The sequence below is a fragment of the Amblyomma americanum genome, chromosome 3 (genome assembly GCF_052857255.1).
Source record: "Amblyomma americanum isolate KBUSLIRL-KWMA chromosome 3, ASM5285725v1, whole genome shotgun sequence".
NCBI lineage: Eukaryota > Metazoa > Arthropoda > Arachnida > Ixodida > Ixodidae > Amblyomma > Amblyomma americanum.
Window position 1 is genome coordinate 37,370,891 of NC_135499.1, and position 15,392 is coordinate 37,386,282.

Genomic DNA, 15,392 nt, shown 5'->3' on the forward strand with positions numbered 1-15,392 from the left:
TCAACAAAATAATGACGTTTCGGGAGCGCTACGGCTCCCTTGTTCACAATGAGCAACCAGCTGGACGTCCCGGGCTTTTTGTAGCGGTCACTATCGTTCGGAGGCATTTCGCATAGATAGGGCGCAATGTGCCGTCATTCTTATTTATTGTGTTGGGCGTAGTATGGATGATTAATGACTCGAGATTTTGGCGGGCTGATACATTCTTTTCCGTTGTCACTATATCTGCTTCATCCCAGTTAATTTCATGACCAGTCTCTTGCGCATGCTCCGCGATTGCATTCGTTGTCACTTTTCCTTTACGTACATCGTACTGATGTTCTTTCAGGCGTCTCTTGAAAGATTTCGTTTCGCCTATGTAAACTGATGAACAGTCGGCGCAGGCAATCTTGTAAACCACGCCAGGAAAATTGGCACGAGGGAGCTGGTCTTTCACGTTTACAAGCTCATTTCTTATCTTGCTTGTTGGGACATGTGCAACATGGACGCCGTGCTTGCGGAACATCCGCGCCAGTGCCTCGTTGATCCCTGATACATACGGGATGGCGGCTCGTTTCAGTTTCAGTGCGTTAGTACCGCAGTATGCAGGTAGTTAAAGGTTAGTATGCAGGTAGCTAGCTATAAGCATCATTAACCTCAAGAACACAAAAGTACTGGAAGGCTATATACAGAACAAGTTACAATTCAGATACCCATTTCTTGAAGCCAACACAGGCTATCTAATTAATTCCAGGGGTGGGGGGCTATGTTGACTCCAATAATGTAGTTAACTAATCAGATGACCCTTCATCTGAACGACGAAAAGCAAGTCAATACAAATATCCAGCACAAATTTCTTGCTTTCTATACTCTTATAAGTTTTTTGGTGAAGGAGAGCCGAGTGGACTGGCATGGGAAGTAACAAGACTGCTCTTGGAAGCCAGTGAAAGTGCGTACTAAGGCTTTTTTTTTAGCACTTCTTCCAAAGCCTCTGATTAGTGCAGTAACCCGCGACCCTTGGCTTTGCTATCATATCAGCAGTGGAAACAAAAGGACACCACCACATGCACTGAAGGCCTCCTCCTCCCACACATATCTGCGCCATCTTATCAAGACAAACACCGCCAGTGATAATAGAAAAATGCAAGTCGCGATGGAAATCAATATGAATTGGGACAAGTCGGTCAAAAATGCGAGTCAAAAGTGCAGAGGTTACAAAAGCATGTTCCCAGAGATGGTTACTACACTGAAGCGAGCAATGCTGTAAGCAATGATGAGAACTCCAGTGGCCATTATCAGCTGGAGTGAGATGCGGCTCATAGTAAAAGCAGCAGCTTTTGTTCTAGCCAAACTGGCACCCATCACATCAGCATTCAGAAATTTAAAAATGCACAACGAATGCAATTTTTTGGCATTCAAAACAGTCATTAGTACAAAAACAAGGTTCCATAACAGAAATACTCATCCCGACCCATTACTGCAATCTGCCGAAATAAACTCTGCCAAACTATGTGAGTGGGTAGTTTGTGTACAGGTGATATTAGCGCTGTGGCTTATGCCAACCCTGCTCTGTAGGGATCTAGCGCAATGCATATTACTGGCCACAAACTGAACCAATGGTTGCAGTCTTCTGATCTGGATGCAACATGCAGTCACAATTGTAATGCAGGGCCAAATATGGTTTCAGCAAACCGAACACCTCAGACATGTTGAGAGGCAGCCAGAATAAGCATGAAATACCTGAAGCCTGCTGACCGAAGTCCCAAAGATTTGTGTGCGAGCACTCTGTCACTGTCTTTATCTTTGGTGGAAGCGGAATTTTTCAAAGGCTGCCAGTGCGCATACATTTTCAGCATTGTCTCTGTTTGGCATGTGTTCTGTCACCTTAATGCCTGCCTTATAGTGAAAGTGGCTGATATTTAGTGCTACGTCATATCACTATTGTTTCTTGGTCCATGTTATTTTATGCTAGTAATCACGTCTCGCCGTTCCAACCACCAACTAGCCCAGCTTTCTGCCTTTAACTAGGTCACTAAAACGAAGCGCATATTTATTTATTTACAATATACTGCAGGCCTTTAGACAAGCCCCAGCAGGAGGGGCAAGATTAACAAAATTAGAATAAAATTAAAATCGGTACAACCCCTTACCGTGCACAAAACTTCACATTCAAGCATGCACCTGAAATCCTTCAACGTAAGGCTGTTCATTTTATTTATTTTTTTAATATTGTGCAACGGATTCACCCGAAGGTAAGGAATTTCCGATGCGTCGCTGATGTGGCTGGTCCCATCTATGGGAGCCTCTTGCAACAGTCACCTTTTCAATAAGTCCGACACTGGCTTTTCCACGACGCCGATACTGGCTTTTCTGTGACACAGGACCTGTGTGCTTTCACATAATCTGAACAGTCAAGAGTATAATAACAAAATCACACTGTAAAATCGCATCGATGAAACTTGTTAAGACGAGGTGGCAATCTGTTCCATTCTTCAACTGTACACAGAAAAAACGAATATTTAAGTGTTTGTTCCAAAACTGTAAAGGAGTTGTCATGACTGTGCCTTGTCAAACAAGTATAGAGCGGTTTCAGCAAAGGAGAGGGGTTCATTAAAAATTTATATCATGTTCTAGCAAAAAACGCAACTTCAGTCTTTGAATCTTGCGTCTGATTTGGAATGTTGGTATGCTATGCCTCTTCATAAGGTCAGCTGGTGAATCCATTGCACAATATCAAAAAAATTAATAAAACGAACAGCCTTACATTGGAGGATTTCAAGTGCATTAATGTGAAGCTTTGTGCACGGACCCCTAACAGTGGAAGCGTATGCATGCTTGGGTCTTCATATTCAAGCTGTATGAACATGCCTGTAAAACGCAGCAGTAGTGTGTCTGACTCACAACCTGAAGGTAAGGGGTTTTCCATGCGCCACTGATGTGGCTGGCACCATCTAGGGGAGCCTCTTGCAACAGCCACCTTTTCGATAAGTCAGGATTTTTTCGCGACGCCGACACTGCCTATTCTGCGACACGGGGCATGTGTGCTTTCGCATAAAGCCTCTGCTGCCAGCCAAAGTGGAATGCTGTCATCTATGAGTACAGGCCAACTTGAATTTTTCATCAGTGTTCCTATACAGAGAGACAGGCTTTCTGTTGCACACTGGTAAAAAGCGCCTTTTTAGAACCCTCCACCTGACTGCAACAATGGAAGCAGTTCACACCTGACCAACAGGTCAACCACATTTGTAGTCCATAGTGAACGAACCATAGGGTGGTTATGTGCAGGTCACAAAACCACAGTGAAGCCTACCAACCTACACCAAATTTCAGTTTGTGCCATAAATGCTACACTAGAGTACAGGTAAAGCATCTGCCCCCTGCCTTTACATGTATTCTTGCAATCCCAATAGAATACCATGAAAATAGTACTAAAGAGAGCTTTAACGCTAGACTGCATTTTAGGAATAGCAACAATTATCAGGACTCCCACATCCTGGGCAAGCCAAATGATGTCACTCATCCACTTGTGAGTAAGAGTTGCTGAAAGGTTTTCCAGTGGTACAACTCTAAAACAAGTGAGAAATGCAATTATTAATAATTACTTGTAAATTTTTGGGCCTTACACAGAGCCGTTAATATTTGACTTGCTCCACTGAACTATGCATTAAAATACAGCCATCAAAATCCTTTCATGGTGATTTTAAGCATGTGACTAAGAACCCAGAATGAAGAATCCAAGTACAAAAAAAAATGCTACCAGTTCATCACATCCAACGAGTATTTTGGGTTAAAATGATGAGAAGGACATAGGTTTATGATTTTTGCATATTACAAGATGTTTAACAAGCTACTCAGTTCAAATTCGCCCCCTTTTCCATGTTTTTCCTGACTACTTCAGACAAAATTCCCTGACCACTGATGGTGAGGGAAAACAGTGGCCGATGGTAACGGACAGTACAAACAATCTATTCACAGCAAAAAAATTACTTACCAAAACTGCAAAAGGTGCAGTGAAAACAGATTTGGTTTTCCTGTTTGAAAGAGCCAATTTCTTCCTGATGGATGTCTAGCTTCAAACTGTGGCTCATGAAGCGATCACTGCTTCTCTTCCCACTATTATGGGTGGCTATTATTTTCCTTAATCTTCCAAGCATCTGATATTTTCAATAAATGTGCGTGAATATCAAATTTTTCATTTTGAAACGAAGAAGAGCAACAAAAACTCGCTGTGAATGCAACTCAATATTGTTGAGTAGGTGAAGTATCAAAATAGACGAAATTACATGCCAAACGTGCTTCCACAAACTGCAATGATTAAAAGAAACCTATTGCACACATAATTTACTCTTCATTTATCGCATCAAAGTATGTATTTTATTCAGGCAGCAGCCTAGAAGGTAGACATAAAGGCAATAATTGCCTGACTCAGTGTCGCCCTCTTCCCCCCTCCCCACATACATTCCAAGGGCATCACATAACGAATGAAAAGAACAATTGATACAGCCATAACTGTGCATCAGGGGAAAAAGAAGCTACCCAACATTTCCTGCATGCGGAGATGATCTCTTTGTCACAGTTAAGACACAGAAAAGGTGAATTTCCTGCTAGTGGGTCAAGTAGGGCCAACTTGTGAGCAACGTGATGTGGTGCATTGCTGAGAAACATAGGATGACGCACAAAATCAATGAAAAGCAGCAGCTTCAGCTACAACACGAATGAGACCTTTAACAAAACAACCTGTTCCCTTATGACACCTAAAGGCAAGGCTCCGACAAAACAACCCGTTCCCTATGACACCTAAAGGCACGGCTCCGACTGCGGAATGGCACCTCAAAAGCAGCATTTTCAGAAGGACACGGTTCGCTTAACCCTTGCGTACTGCTTTTACCACACCGCAATCCTTGGCCATAACGGGCACACAAATAGTCATATTTCAACAATACTGTCATATTTCAACATATTTCAACAGTCCGGAGCACGTGTGGTGTTTTTGGCACCGGAAGAACTGGGGCAGATGCGCCGCCGTGTAAATCCCAAAAAGAAGAGGCCAGCCCGCAGAATAAAACACACCAAAGCCCTTGTTAAATGTGAGGTTGGTGTGGTGTATAGAATTCCCCTTGCCTGCGGGAAAAGTTACATCGGCCAAACTGGGCGCTGTCTCAACAAGAGCTTGCTAGAGCACCACAGAAATATCGATTCGGTAAGTGGCGGGGGCCATATAGGTGCCCACATTCGTCGTTGCTTGCACAAGCCGGCATGCAAAGTGTTTTCGAAGGATACACGTGTACTGCGCAAGTTCGGCACACAGCGAAGCCGGGAAATTTTCGAAGCCCTGTGTATCTTGAATGAAAGAATTGTGTCAGTGCCTCATCTGTCGCGCTCGGAAAAAAGGAAATTGATTATTTACAGGCAAAAGTGATTGTTGGTTTAGGCAGGTAAAAACAAAACAGGTAAAAAATGTCTGCGATGTGCTCCTGTATACAGTTGGTATGATTTGCTTTTGTTTAGTTTTGGTGCATTCACCATTTGTGGCCCGGCGTGTGTAGATAGCTTTGAACGGTTGGTGGCGATAGCAGCGCTTCTCTGTATATAAAAGTCCCGTGCGTGTGCAATAAATTTCAGTTAAGTCCGGCGTTCGTGTTAACTTCTTCGTTTGTCCTTGTCTCTTGCACTGGCACCGTGTTCCATAATAATTCAACAAGGAAGCAGCAGTTTTCCTTCTCACCGTGCTCAGGTTTTTAATGCAGTTTTAATGGTCCACAACAGCGGTGGCCGTATGTGATGGCATTACGCGAGCTTTCACAAGAGACAGCTTGACTTTGAGATACTTCTGGGAAATTATCCAAATGATACACTCTGCACGCTTACAGGGGCTTCATGCATCATACTGCCAGAGATAATTTCAGGCTTTCAACAAGGAATCCTCACGACAGCTGACAAAGGTTAGTTGGCTTATCATTAAAGAAAAGCACCATTTTTTCCAGCCTTTCTGCTGAAGGCACCCTCTGCTCACTCTGGTGCCCCTTTTGATAGCAGCAGTGTCATGGGTCAAGTGCAAGGCGATTTTTACAAGAAGTAACAGATTTTTATGACCCCGTCATCAAAGCTGGAGCCACAAAGCAACTAACCTCTATTTACTTCAGTTTCTGCATGGCCTACGAGATAGGTGCGACCCAAGAGCGAGCTTTCCAGACCGATTGTGATTTCATGCTAAGGCGACGTGGTGGCTCGCATGAGAACAACTACACGAATTGTGCATACTGCTGGCTACAGCTCATTCCACAGAAAATGCTTTTGAAGGTAGCTACGTCTATTAACCTGCACCAGACCAAACATACTGAGGAGTGTGGCAACCAGTACATACAGTGGTCACTTATGGACGACAAGAAAAAGGCAGCTATAACAGACAGGCTGCTATGCCTTATATGCGTTAAAAGCAAAAAGTTGTCATGCCAGTGTAAATGGCCCGTGTGTCCTGGGCACTCACAGCACTGTAAAAATTCACAGGAGAATTAATTTCAGTCCGTCCTTTTCCCCATGACTTGGCCAAGTTTTGGACGGTATCCGTGCAATTGTCCAATTTTTCCAGGTACACAATTTCCCAGTCAATTTTAGGTTTTAAAGGTCACTGACATCCTCTGATATTTGTGGAAATGCACATTAGAAATTCTTAGCAAAAAAGAAAACCAAAAGCCATGCTCTACGCAAGAAACAGTTCGACACGCAGCCCAAATAATATTGGCAAAGACAACCTCCACCTCTCGCGCAGTGAAATATTGCACTAGAATAAGCTTTCTGACAAAGAACAGTCCTTCAAATAGTCAGCCAAAACCAGCCTGTGTTCTACCACAGATCCTGCTCAACCTGCAAACTTGCCGCACGCTGTAACAAAAACTAACATAAATTTCACCCGCCAGACAGTAATGAGATATTTTTAGTTTATGGAGTAGCGTCCATTGCAATTTCCATCCAAAGCTGTTTGGGCACAGCGATTTACGCCTCGTCAACAGAAGTTTTTAATAGACCTTGGCTGCCACTCCAACCAAGAAATTCAAACCACTGTGCCGCCATCTAGCGAAAAGCACGTGGTCGACGATGCGAGGGGAGTGTTGCTTTTCATCGAATGGCACCAATATAACAAGACGAACACTCCTGCAAGAAAAAAAACACTGTGCATTTAAAACAAATAAGCGATATTTTACCGAGATGTGGTCACGTGGTGGACTATGGTGATAATGGCCGTTTTCACTGCAAGATGGCATTTTATAAGACTTCCAATGCCAAATTAAAATTAAATTCTCATTTCTTCGACACTGCAATGCCCAATTCAAACAATTTGAGGCACGGCCTTATCATTTCTGCCATAATCTCATGACACGTTTAAATCAGTGTTCGGTCCCTTTAACTCTCTTTTACCTCCCACCCTACTATATAAGGGCAGCACCTGGAAACAAAGAAAGCAAATAGTTCTTTGATCTAGCAAACTTGCCAACACACCAAATTTTCAAATACCTTCAGGTACTCAATCCTCTGAATTAGTGTTCAGCTTCTCAGCATGAGGATGCTGGACCAAATACCAGCCAAGGTGGCCTACGTGCTGTACAATCTCACTGCACATTAACGAAGGCCAGGTGATTCCACAGTGCTTCACTACGGTGTCTCTCATGGCCTCTATGCCGATTCAGTACGATATATCCTTCAAAGCATACGCAAGCAAATGTACACCAATTCCAACCAAGATTTCAATGGATGCAAAGAAGTCCAAAAGGTGAAAAAGAAAGCCAAAAGAATCCAAAGGAATCCGCTAAAAATTCCAGTCAACAGTTCAGCCGTTAACTTTCACACAAACGTGCAAAGCACACTGTTTAAAATCTGCACGGCCTTCCCCTCTCTTGTGTAAATGGCAAGCATATAAGTAAGTGAAAAGATGTTTAACTCGAAACCCAAGGGTATGCTTTGCAGGGCCCAGCGCAAAAGAACGGAACACAAGAACACGGAAGATGACGGAAAAACAAAACGCTGCTTCAGGTTTTTCTGCAGCAGTGTTCTTTTGCTTTTTTTCGTTGCTTTGATAATGTGGCCTGACATTCACCTCATAAATACGGGTACACCTCTTTTCAAAATAAAAGCTGATAGTTCAGCACTTTTTCATGTCGTCCAGTTTCTTGTGTTCCGTTATTTCTTGCACTAGGTCCTGCAAGCATGGAAACAAACCAACTCGCAACAGCAGGTGTTGCCCTAGGGTACGTTCACAAAATGGTCATGCATGTGGTTGAGATCCACACAGCAAGATGGTTCATGCTCACAGAAACCATCTTGCTGCAAAAAGTGTACAAGGCCAACTTAACATACCTGAACTGGGTTAAAATGAATATAGCATGAAAAACATGTTCAGAAATTAAGTGTGGCAAAGTTACATATAACAATAGACTCACAATTCCCTGGTTTGACAGCTATTGTGTGGCATTGGGAATATTCTTTGCTTGCTGCAGGTCCTTCATTCTGTTCCCCTTGGTTTTGCAGTTAACTGGCAAGGTGTAGAGGCTTACTGCAAGCTTCATGGTTGCCCTTTACTCTGTTTTCCATTGTTTTAAAGCCGTGTCTAACAGCACGTAGCGTGCCTACTATTGCTGTTTTCTTTTTTTCAGCATTAATAACTAACACATACCTTCAAAGATGCTGCCTGTTTGGAACCTCGGATGGTGGGAATATATGTGTGATTTGTGGGCACCTACAAAGCCAGCTTACACTTCGCACATGCTAGGTTAATGGTGGCTTCTTTTTTTTTTGTCCTTTAGGTTTCAGCTACATAGTTCTTCACACAACACAAGTATGCATAACTGAGTCAACACACTGGGTCAGGTAGCCATGGACCACCTCCAAGTTTCAACATGCCGCACATGGTTGTGAAGCTTCCAGCATTCTTGTGACCCTAAGACCAATTCTCTGAATCCCTGCTGGCCTCAAGGCCTTGCTAAAGGGCTCCAGTAAACTAAATGCATCACCGATGTCACTCCACTGCTGAATTTAGTAGCAAATAATGGTGACATTTATCAGGTCAGCAATGCCACCTTATTTTGCCAAAACCAAAAACTTTTGCAGTACAAAAGAAGGTAATATATAGATAAAAAGAATGCCATAGCACCACGAGTCTTCTACTTGTCTGCGAAATACTCTTGTTTAACTTGAAGGGACACTGCACGTTTTCCTCAGAGTCGATTAGCCTGATAAAATGAATTCCTAGTGCATTCTTGAGACTAGTGCAAAAATAATTATTTCAACAGGAGCATGCAAAACAAAGTTATTCTTACAAAATTCAAAATAAAAAGATCAGACTAAAACGTGCTTCACTCGCCCATTTCAGTCACCCGGTGCTGAGATTTGGCACTACCGATAAGACACCTGCCTTGCACACACGCAACAGCAGCTCGCATGCAACTTTGCTAGGGCAGCCCAGAGCTGCACATTTTGACTTGGTCGTCTGCCCGAGCATGCGCCGTAGACAGGACATGGGTGACTAACTCAACAAAGGAAGCTCCACAATGTTGTTTCCTTTAGCATTGGAACGACAACATCAGTTCTCCCCAACCTCACCTCCCATCAATCAGCTTTCCGCATTTTTAGCCAAGCTTTGGGTCGACTGGCTTTTTTTTTTTTTTTGCTGCCTTAGTGTGGTTTGAACAACAGTGCTCGCTTCCACGAAAGTTGGAAGTGAAATAAGTGTAACCCTCAGTGTTATTCTTATTAGGTTTCGTTCGCTTTCACGGCTTCTTTTCGATTTTTGTGGCATGCGAAAAGCTGATAGCACTAAGAGACGTAATATTGTGAGTCGATTTCGCAAGTATAAAGGAACTGGGTTCACACTGGACACCCAACCAATCGGAAAGTCAGTGCCTAATCTGGATGCCGCCTCATTTCCGCTACCGAAAATGGCCGCACTGTTACAACACCATAGGCTCAAAACTAGCAATACTAGAGAAGATCAAAGTATTAAATATTACGATTTCAGCGATTCTTGGGGCACTTAGGTATCACAATGTCCCATCAATTGCATACAGAATGAAAACCTCATGCTTGATGTCCCACAGTCCATTTAAACAGTAGAGGTTTTTGCTTTCTATTATACCTTCACTGCTGTAGAGCTGCCATCTGCACTTTTTACCCTTTTTGCTTGTTATTTCTGCTTGTTTCGTAAAAAACATGCCATCAGTAACTTTTATTTCTTCAGGTGCATTCACATCCCCAATCCTTTCTTCAAAAGTAGGCTTATGTGTCCAGCACTTCTGCTTCCAGCACCGACAACCCAGACGTACTATAATCCAATCAAGTGCTTGCAGTGCCCAGCTGTCTCCATCCAGGCTTCTTTGCACACTAGCTTTCTGTCATTGTTCATTTCACTGAATGAGGAAACATCCTGCCAATCAGTGCTCAAGTGTGTAACACTGCAATGCTGCTCAAACTGCTGTTGGCCCTCTCAAAAGTGCACCCAGGCGACGTTGTCATGAAATCACAATGCTAAGCAGAACCTGAATCGGTACATATTTCAACATCACAAAGTGTCCAACATTTTCATGCAACCATCTGAAGGAAAGGGGTCAGCCCAAATGACTGACACTTCAGCAAGATGTGCCAATAACTTGTTTGATTCTGCATGCAGGAGATAACCTATTGGACTACAAACATGCAACCATTCTTTGCAGACAAGTGTTGCAAAACATGCAAACGATCTTGTGTGAAGCATGTTTAAAAAGCTAATGTACATACATGACCCACTTTGCATTACGGTTTAGCATTTATTGCTGCCAAAATGACCAAAAAATTGAAAATATACAGCTACCATATCCATAATAAGCAGGTGTGCTTAACACTAAGGCAGGGCCATGTGCTGTGCCATGTCAGTGTGCTGTCCCATGTCAGTGCATCCCCAGGTGGTCCAAATTATTCCAGAGCCCTCCACTACGGCACCTCTTTATCCCCTTCTTTTCTCAAGCCTCCTTTTTTTATCCCTTCCCTTTGTGAGACAGTTACTGTGCCCTTTCCTTTCCCCAAAAAGCCAATTTTCCATCACTTATGGCAGCTCATGCCAGCTGCCACTTTTCTACCTTTAGTAGGGAAACATCATTCTTATGGGCCATTTCTGACCCACTCACCCATATTTCCAGCATGGTGTTTTACAACGTCGCTGACAGTACTAGGCTGGTGTAGCATGATGGTTGCCTGCTCTCTGCATCATACGCCCTGTCCGTTTTCCCTTCTGGGCCTCAGCCAGGATATCATCAAAACGCGTCTATTCCCTGACCAACCCTGCTCTCTTGTGGACTCTTGAAAGGTCCTGACAACTGAATTTTAAGGATGCATTTTTTTTTTCAACGCAGTGGGAAACTTAGGGTCCAAGGTGCCCGATTAGCCACTGGTTTTGTTAGGAATGCTGTAGAAGGCTTTCACAAAGAATTTTTTTTTAATTCCAGCCCTTGAAGCAGGCTGGCTTAAGCATTGTGGTGAATTAAAGCTATGCATCCGTGATAATACAGCAGTTCTCTTCATGCCTCGCACGACCTAAACACATCAGTTCTCTAGGACAAAGGCTGCTTGCCCTGATCCCCCTTGTCTTCTTACACCAGCTGCAGCCACCAATCCAACCTACAAAGCGAAGTTGTGTGTCTTTCTCGTCTTGTTGCACACACCACAAAGGTCAAATAGCTAGCCTGCCATGCTCATATCCCCACCATGCTCCCCAGAGTCATTTGCTCTGCCTCCTTCGTCCCAAAGAATGGCAAAAGGCCTGGGAGTGTCTTCTAGCATGGTGGTCATCTTGAGTAGCAAGATTTTGATTCTGACGTGCAGTCACTGAAGTCCTCTTCTATTGAGACAACACATTGCTTTTGTGATCCCAATGCATCAAAATACGCTACATGGATGCCTTCACAACTCAGTGATTTTCTCTTTCCCTAATCTATTTTCACACTGTGTAAATCCACTACTGTTAAACCACTATTTAATGCTTACAGTACAGGAATTACAAAAATTTATAGGTGCACACACTTTCTGCCAACATTAATAATGAAGCAAAACGCACCAAGCAAGCAAAATAGTGCCCACCAAACTTCCCTTCCCTTCCCACACAGCCACCTTTCTGTTGAACCATGAACCCTCCACACCAGCAATTCTGGCAAGAATAATGCTGTCATCAGCACTGTGTGCCCTGTGGCACACAGAACACACACAATGCAACTGACTGCACTTTCAATCATGTGCATGTCACTGCCAAAGTTTTACCTCTGAACATCCCAACAACAACCAGGCTACTCCTGCACAGACACAAGTGTCAATTACAAAGGCCTCAAAGATCAAGCCCAGTATAGACCTCCCCTCTAACCTTGCTGCAGCCAGCTTTTAACAGTTGGCAAAAACAGGGGCAAAATTTGGAGGAAAAGCACAAAACAGAAAAGCGGTGATGACATGGGACTGCAGAAGCAGTCAAGGACATGGACCAAAGAAATGTCATGTCTGCTATGAAAACTGGATATGCTGGTCAAACAGATCCAGTGGCACAGATGGTCATCACGCCAATAAGCAGAGAATGACTGCACATCCAAAACAAATAAAATAGGCACATAAGTTGCTTATGTAAGACTAAACTTTTGACACCCCCATATATTGAGTTAAAACATTCAGCTTCCATTGGCTCTCACACAGTGCCACACCACCTGCTACCCGACTTTTCAGAAATTTTGCACTGGAATGTCAAGAAGCTTTTTCTTGGTTTTTTTTTCCTTTCTTAATTGGTAATAACTGGCTTTGGGGGAAAGGAAATGGCGCAGTATCTGTCTCGTACATCCTTGGGTGTCCAAACTGCGTCCTAAGGGAAGGGATAAAGGAGGGAGTGAAAGAAGAAAGGAAGATAGAGGGCTCTCGACCACCTGGGGATATTTAACGTGCACTAGCATCGCACAGCACACGGGCGCCTTGGCGTTTTGCCTCCATAAAAACGCAGGCGCCGCGGTCGTGTTCGAAACCGGGAACTCCGGATCAGTATCCGAGCGCCCTAACCACTGAGCCACCACGTCGGGTTTTTTCCGTTCTTGAAAATGTAAATTAGAACAGGAAATTCGCATGACTGAACACACATCCCCTCATGCCCAAATCGTCTGCAAATTGTATTCTGCAATTGCCTGCAAAATATTCAAAGCAAAAATTTACATTGCAATCGCACATTTCGTGAAGTCATCTCACAAAGGTTTCACGGTGCAACAAACGACAAAACGGCAGCTTTCTTGGCACCAGGCTGCGCTACAAAACAATTTCGGTTTTGTGAGAGTTCCGTTTCCTTTCTCAAATATTCCAGCTATGCGAAGTGTTTGACTGCCCGCTACAAAGGGTTATGCCACAATATCATCATCAGTGGAAGTAATAATAATAACGGCGCTTCTCCGCAAAAGGTTTTGCAGTCCCCAAGTGCACAAGCACATACTCGGCACCCACATGAGCACACCTTTTTTCATCGGTATTGCACACAAAACATCCCTAATATCAATAACTGGCCTGATCTGATGCTACGCAAGCTATGGGCCTCGGATGTCTCGAGAAGCGAACTCGGTGGTGAATAACCTCAGGTACTACAGTGCACGAGTAATTATTAAGGCCAAGTCCACCACCTCGGCAGCAATGCCAACCGCGCCAGTCTCGCTGCGTACGCACGGCAGTTAGCGGCGACCACCCAACGAAACCACAACACAACAGGCGCTGCTACACCATGTGAAACTTGTTTCGACAAAACGATCCATGCGTGCGTGAAAGTCGCTGCAATTGCGCAAGGCAAGCACTCGAGACGGAAAACCAAGAATTTCGCGCGACCGTCACTAAGCCTTACGCAGCCAGTTCGTCACACGCAAAAAAAAAAAAAAAAGCTGCATGCGCGCGGTCCGTAATGGTGCTCAGATAAAAGAAGCCACCCAAAGAGATACCATTTTAGTTTAAGACCGTGGCTTCCACAGCGGGACGACCATCTTCGCGAGTGCCCACATCGCGGGCTCGCAGCACTGTGGGGTTCAAGCGCCGCATTAACTAGCCAGCTTGCACCAACGAGTCCACACAACGCGCTGACGAGAGGTTCGTTTTTCTTTCTCTCGTTACCCGCAATGCCCATCGCGCCCGCGTACTGTTGGCCGCGACGGGAGTGCGTAATCGGCCGAACGGCCTTCGACAGCTCTGACAAGCGGCCGAAAAAGTCCTCCCCCTCTCAGCTTCCCCCCCCCCCCGTCCCCCCACCCGGTGCCGGCAAACAGCAGTGCAGCAGGCCTGTGGCCAGATCTCGGCGCTGACAAGTTGGTCACATGTCGCGCGGCCCAGGGGCTTTTCGCGTCAGACGAGGAAGACTGTCACAGGAGGGGGGAAGGCCGCCATCGCACCTACCGACGGACTCGGAAACGGCCGTGTCAACAGCCCGGGTTTGCCCGCTCCGTGGGTCTCCCCCGCCGCCGCGGCCCGATTCCCCCTCCTCTTCGAGCCGACGCGTTTCCTCCAGGCCCGGCAGAAAAATCGGCATAGCGACTAATTTCCGCCCGCGGCATGGGCATTCTCGGATGCCACTCGAAAGCTTTGTGTCAAAGCCTCACGCAATCTTTCCTCCGTGGAGAGGGGGGAGGGTGAAAAGAGCCATGAGACCAGCAGCGGCGCCCGAAGATCCGTCGAGAGTTCACTGCACCGGGCCCAACGATAAAAAGAGCGGCCCACGGCGCCCGATGGCCGCGCGCGCGCTCGATCCCCCGGCGGCGATCGCGGCGCGAGCGATTGCTGGCTGACAGGGGGGCCCGTGACAGCCAAGCCCCTCCCCGGACCCCGGGTCACCTTTCGCGGGTTGGCGGCGTAGACGGGCCTCCGGCCGGCGGGTTCCCGGTAGGCAGCCGCCTGCTTGCCGGCCTGATACGAAGGCTGCATCCTTCGCGGGCGCACTGGGTCCTCCTCTTCAGCGCCGTAATCCACCGGCCATGGCACGCGCGCACACACACCACGTCCACACAGCGCTTCCTCTCTCGCCGCTGCTGCTGAGAGTTAGGCCCTGGTGCAACGTATAAGGGCGCGGCGCGAGGTATAAGGACCGCCTGAAACGCCAGGGGATGCTAGCGGAAAAGCTGCTGCCGAGCGCCCAGACGTCACGTGTCCGCCCTCCCCCCCAGGCACACCCTCCCTTCAAGGAATGCCGGCCGCATGACCAGAGCCACTGACCGGTGGCTCCATCTCGTGGGTGCCACGCAAAGGTTTGCTGAACGCTCTGAGCAACGGCGCAACGGCACAAAATTCGCCAAATTATCACATCGTAAAATAGCCGTGGCAGGTCTGTTCTCTTGTCCGCGCACCGAGTTGCAACGGCGTGCGTGAAGGCGCAACTATTAGGCCGTCTAAGGTGGCCAATA

The 15,392-nt window shown here is 45.7% G+C and overlaps 1 protein-coding gene across 12 annotated transcripts in view; it reads right to left on the minus strand.

Moving 5' to 3' along the window:
* Nucleotides 1–15,163, minus strand: part of shep (RNA binding motif single stranded interacting protein alan shepard) — a 140,338-nt gene extending 125,175 nt beyond the window's left edge. For 8 of the 12 annotated variants that reach the window (XM_077657249.1, XM_077657248.1, XM_077657256.1 and 5 more), the window contains exon 1: nucleotides 14,827–15,051. In XM_077657249.1, coding sequence (XP_077513375.1) covers nucleotides 14,827–14,916 — 90 coding nt within the window. In that variant the 5' untranslated portion in view covers nucleotides 14,917–15,051. Of the gene's footprint in view, nucleotides 1–14,826 lie in introns of all 12 variants that reach the window. The other 4 variants (XM_077657252.1, XM_077657250.1, XM_077657251.1 and 1 more) reach the window with 3 other exon arrangements.
* Nucleotides 15,164–15,392: the final 229 nt, after the last annotated feature.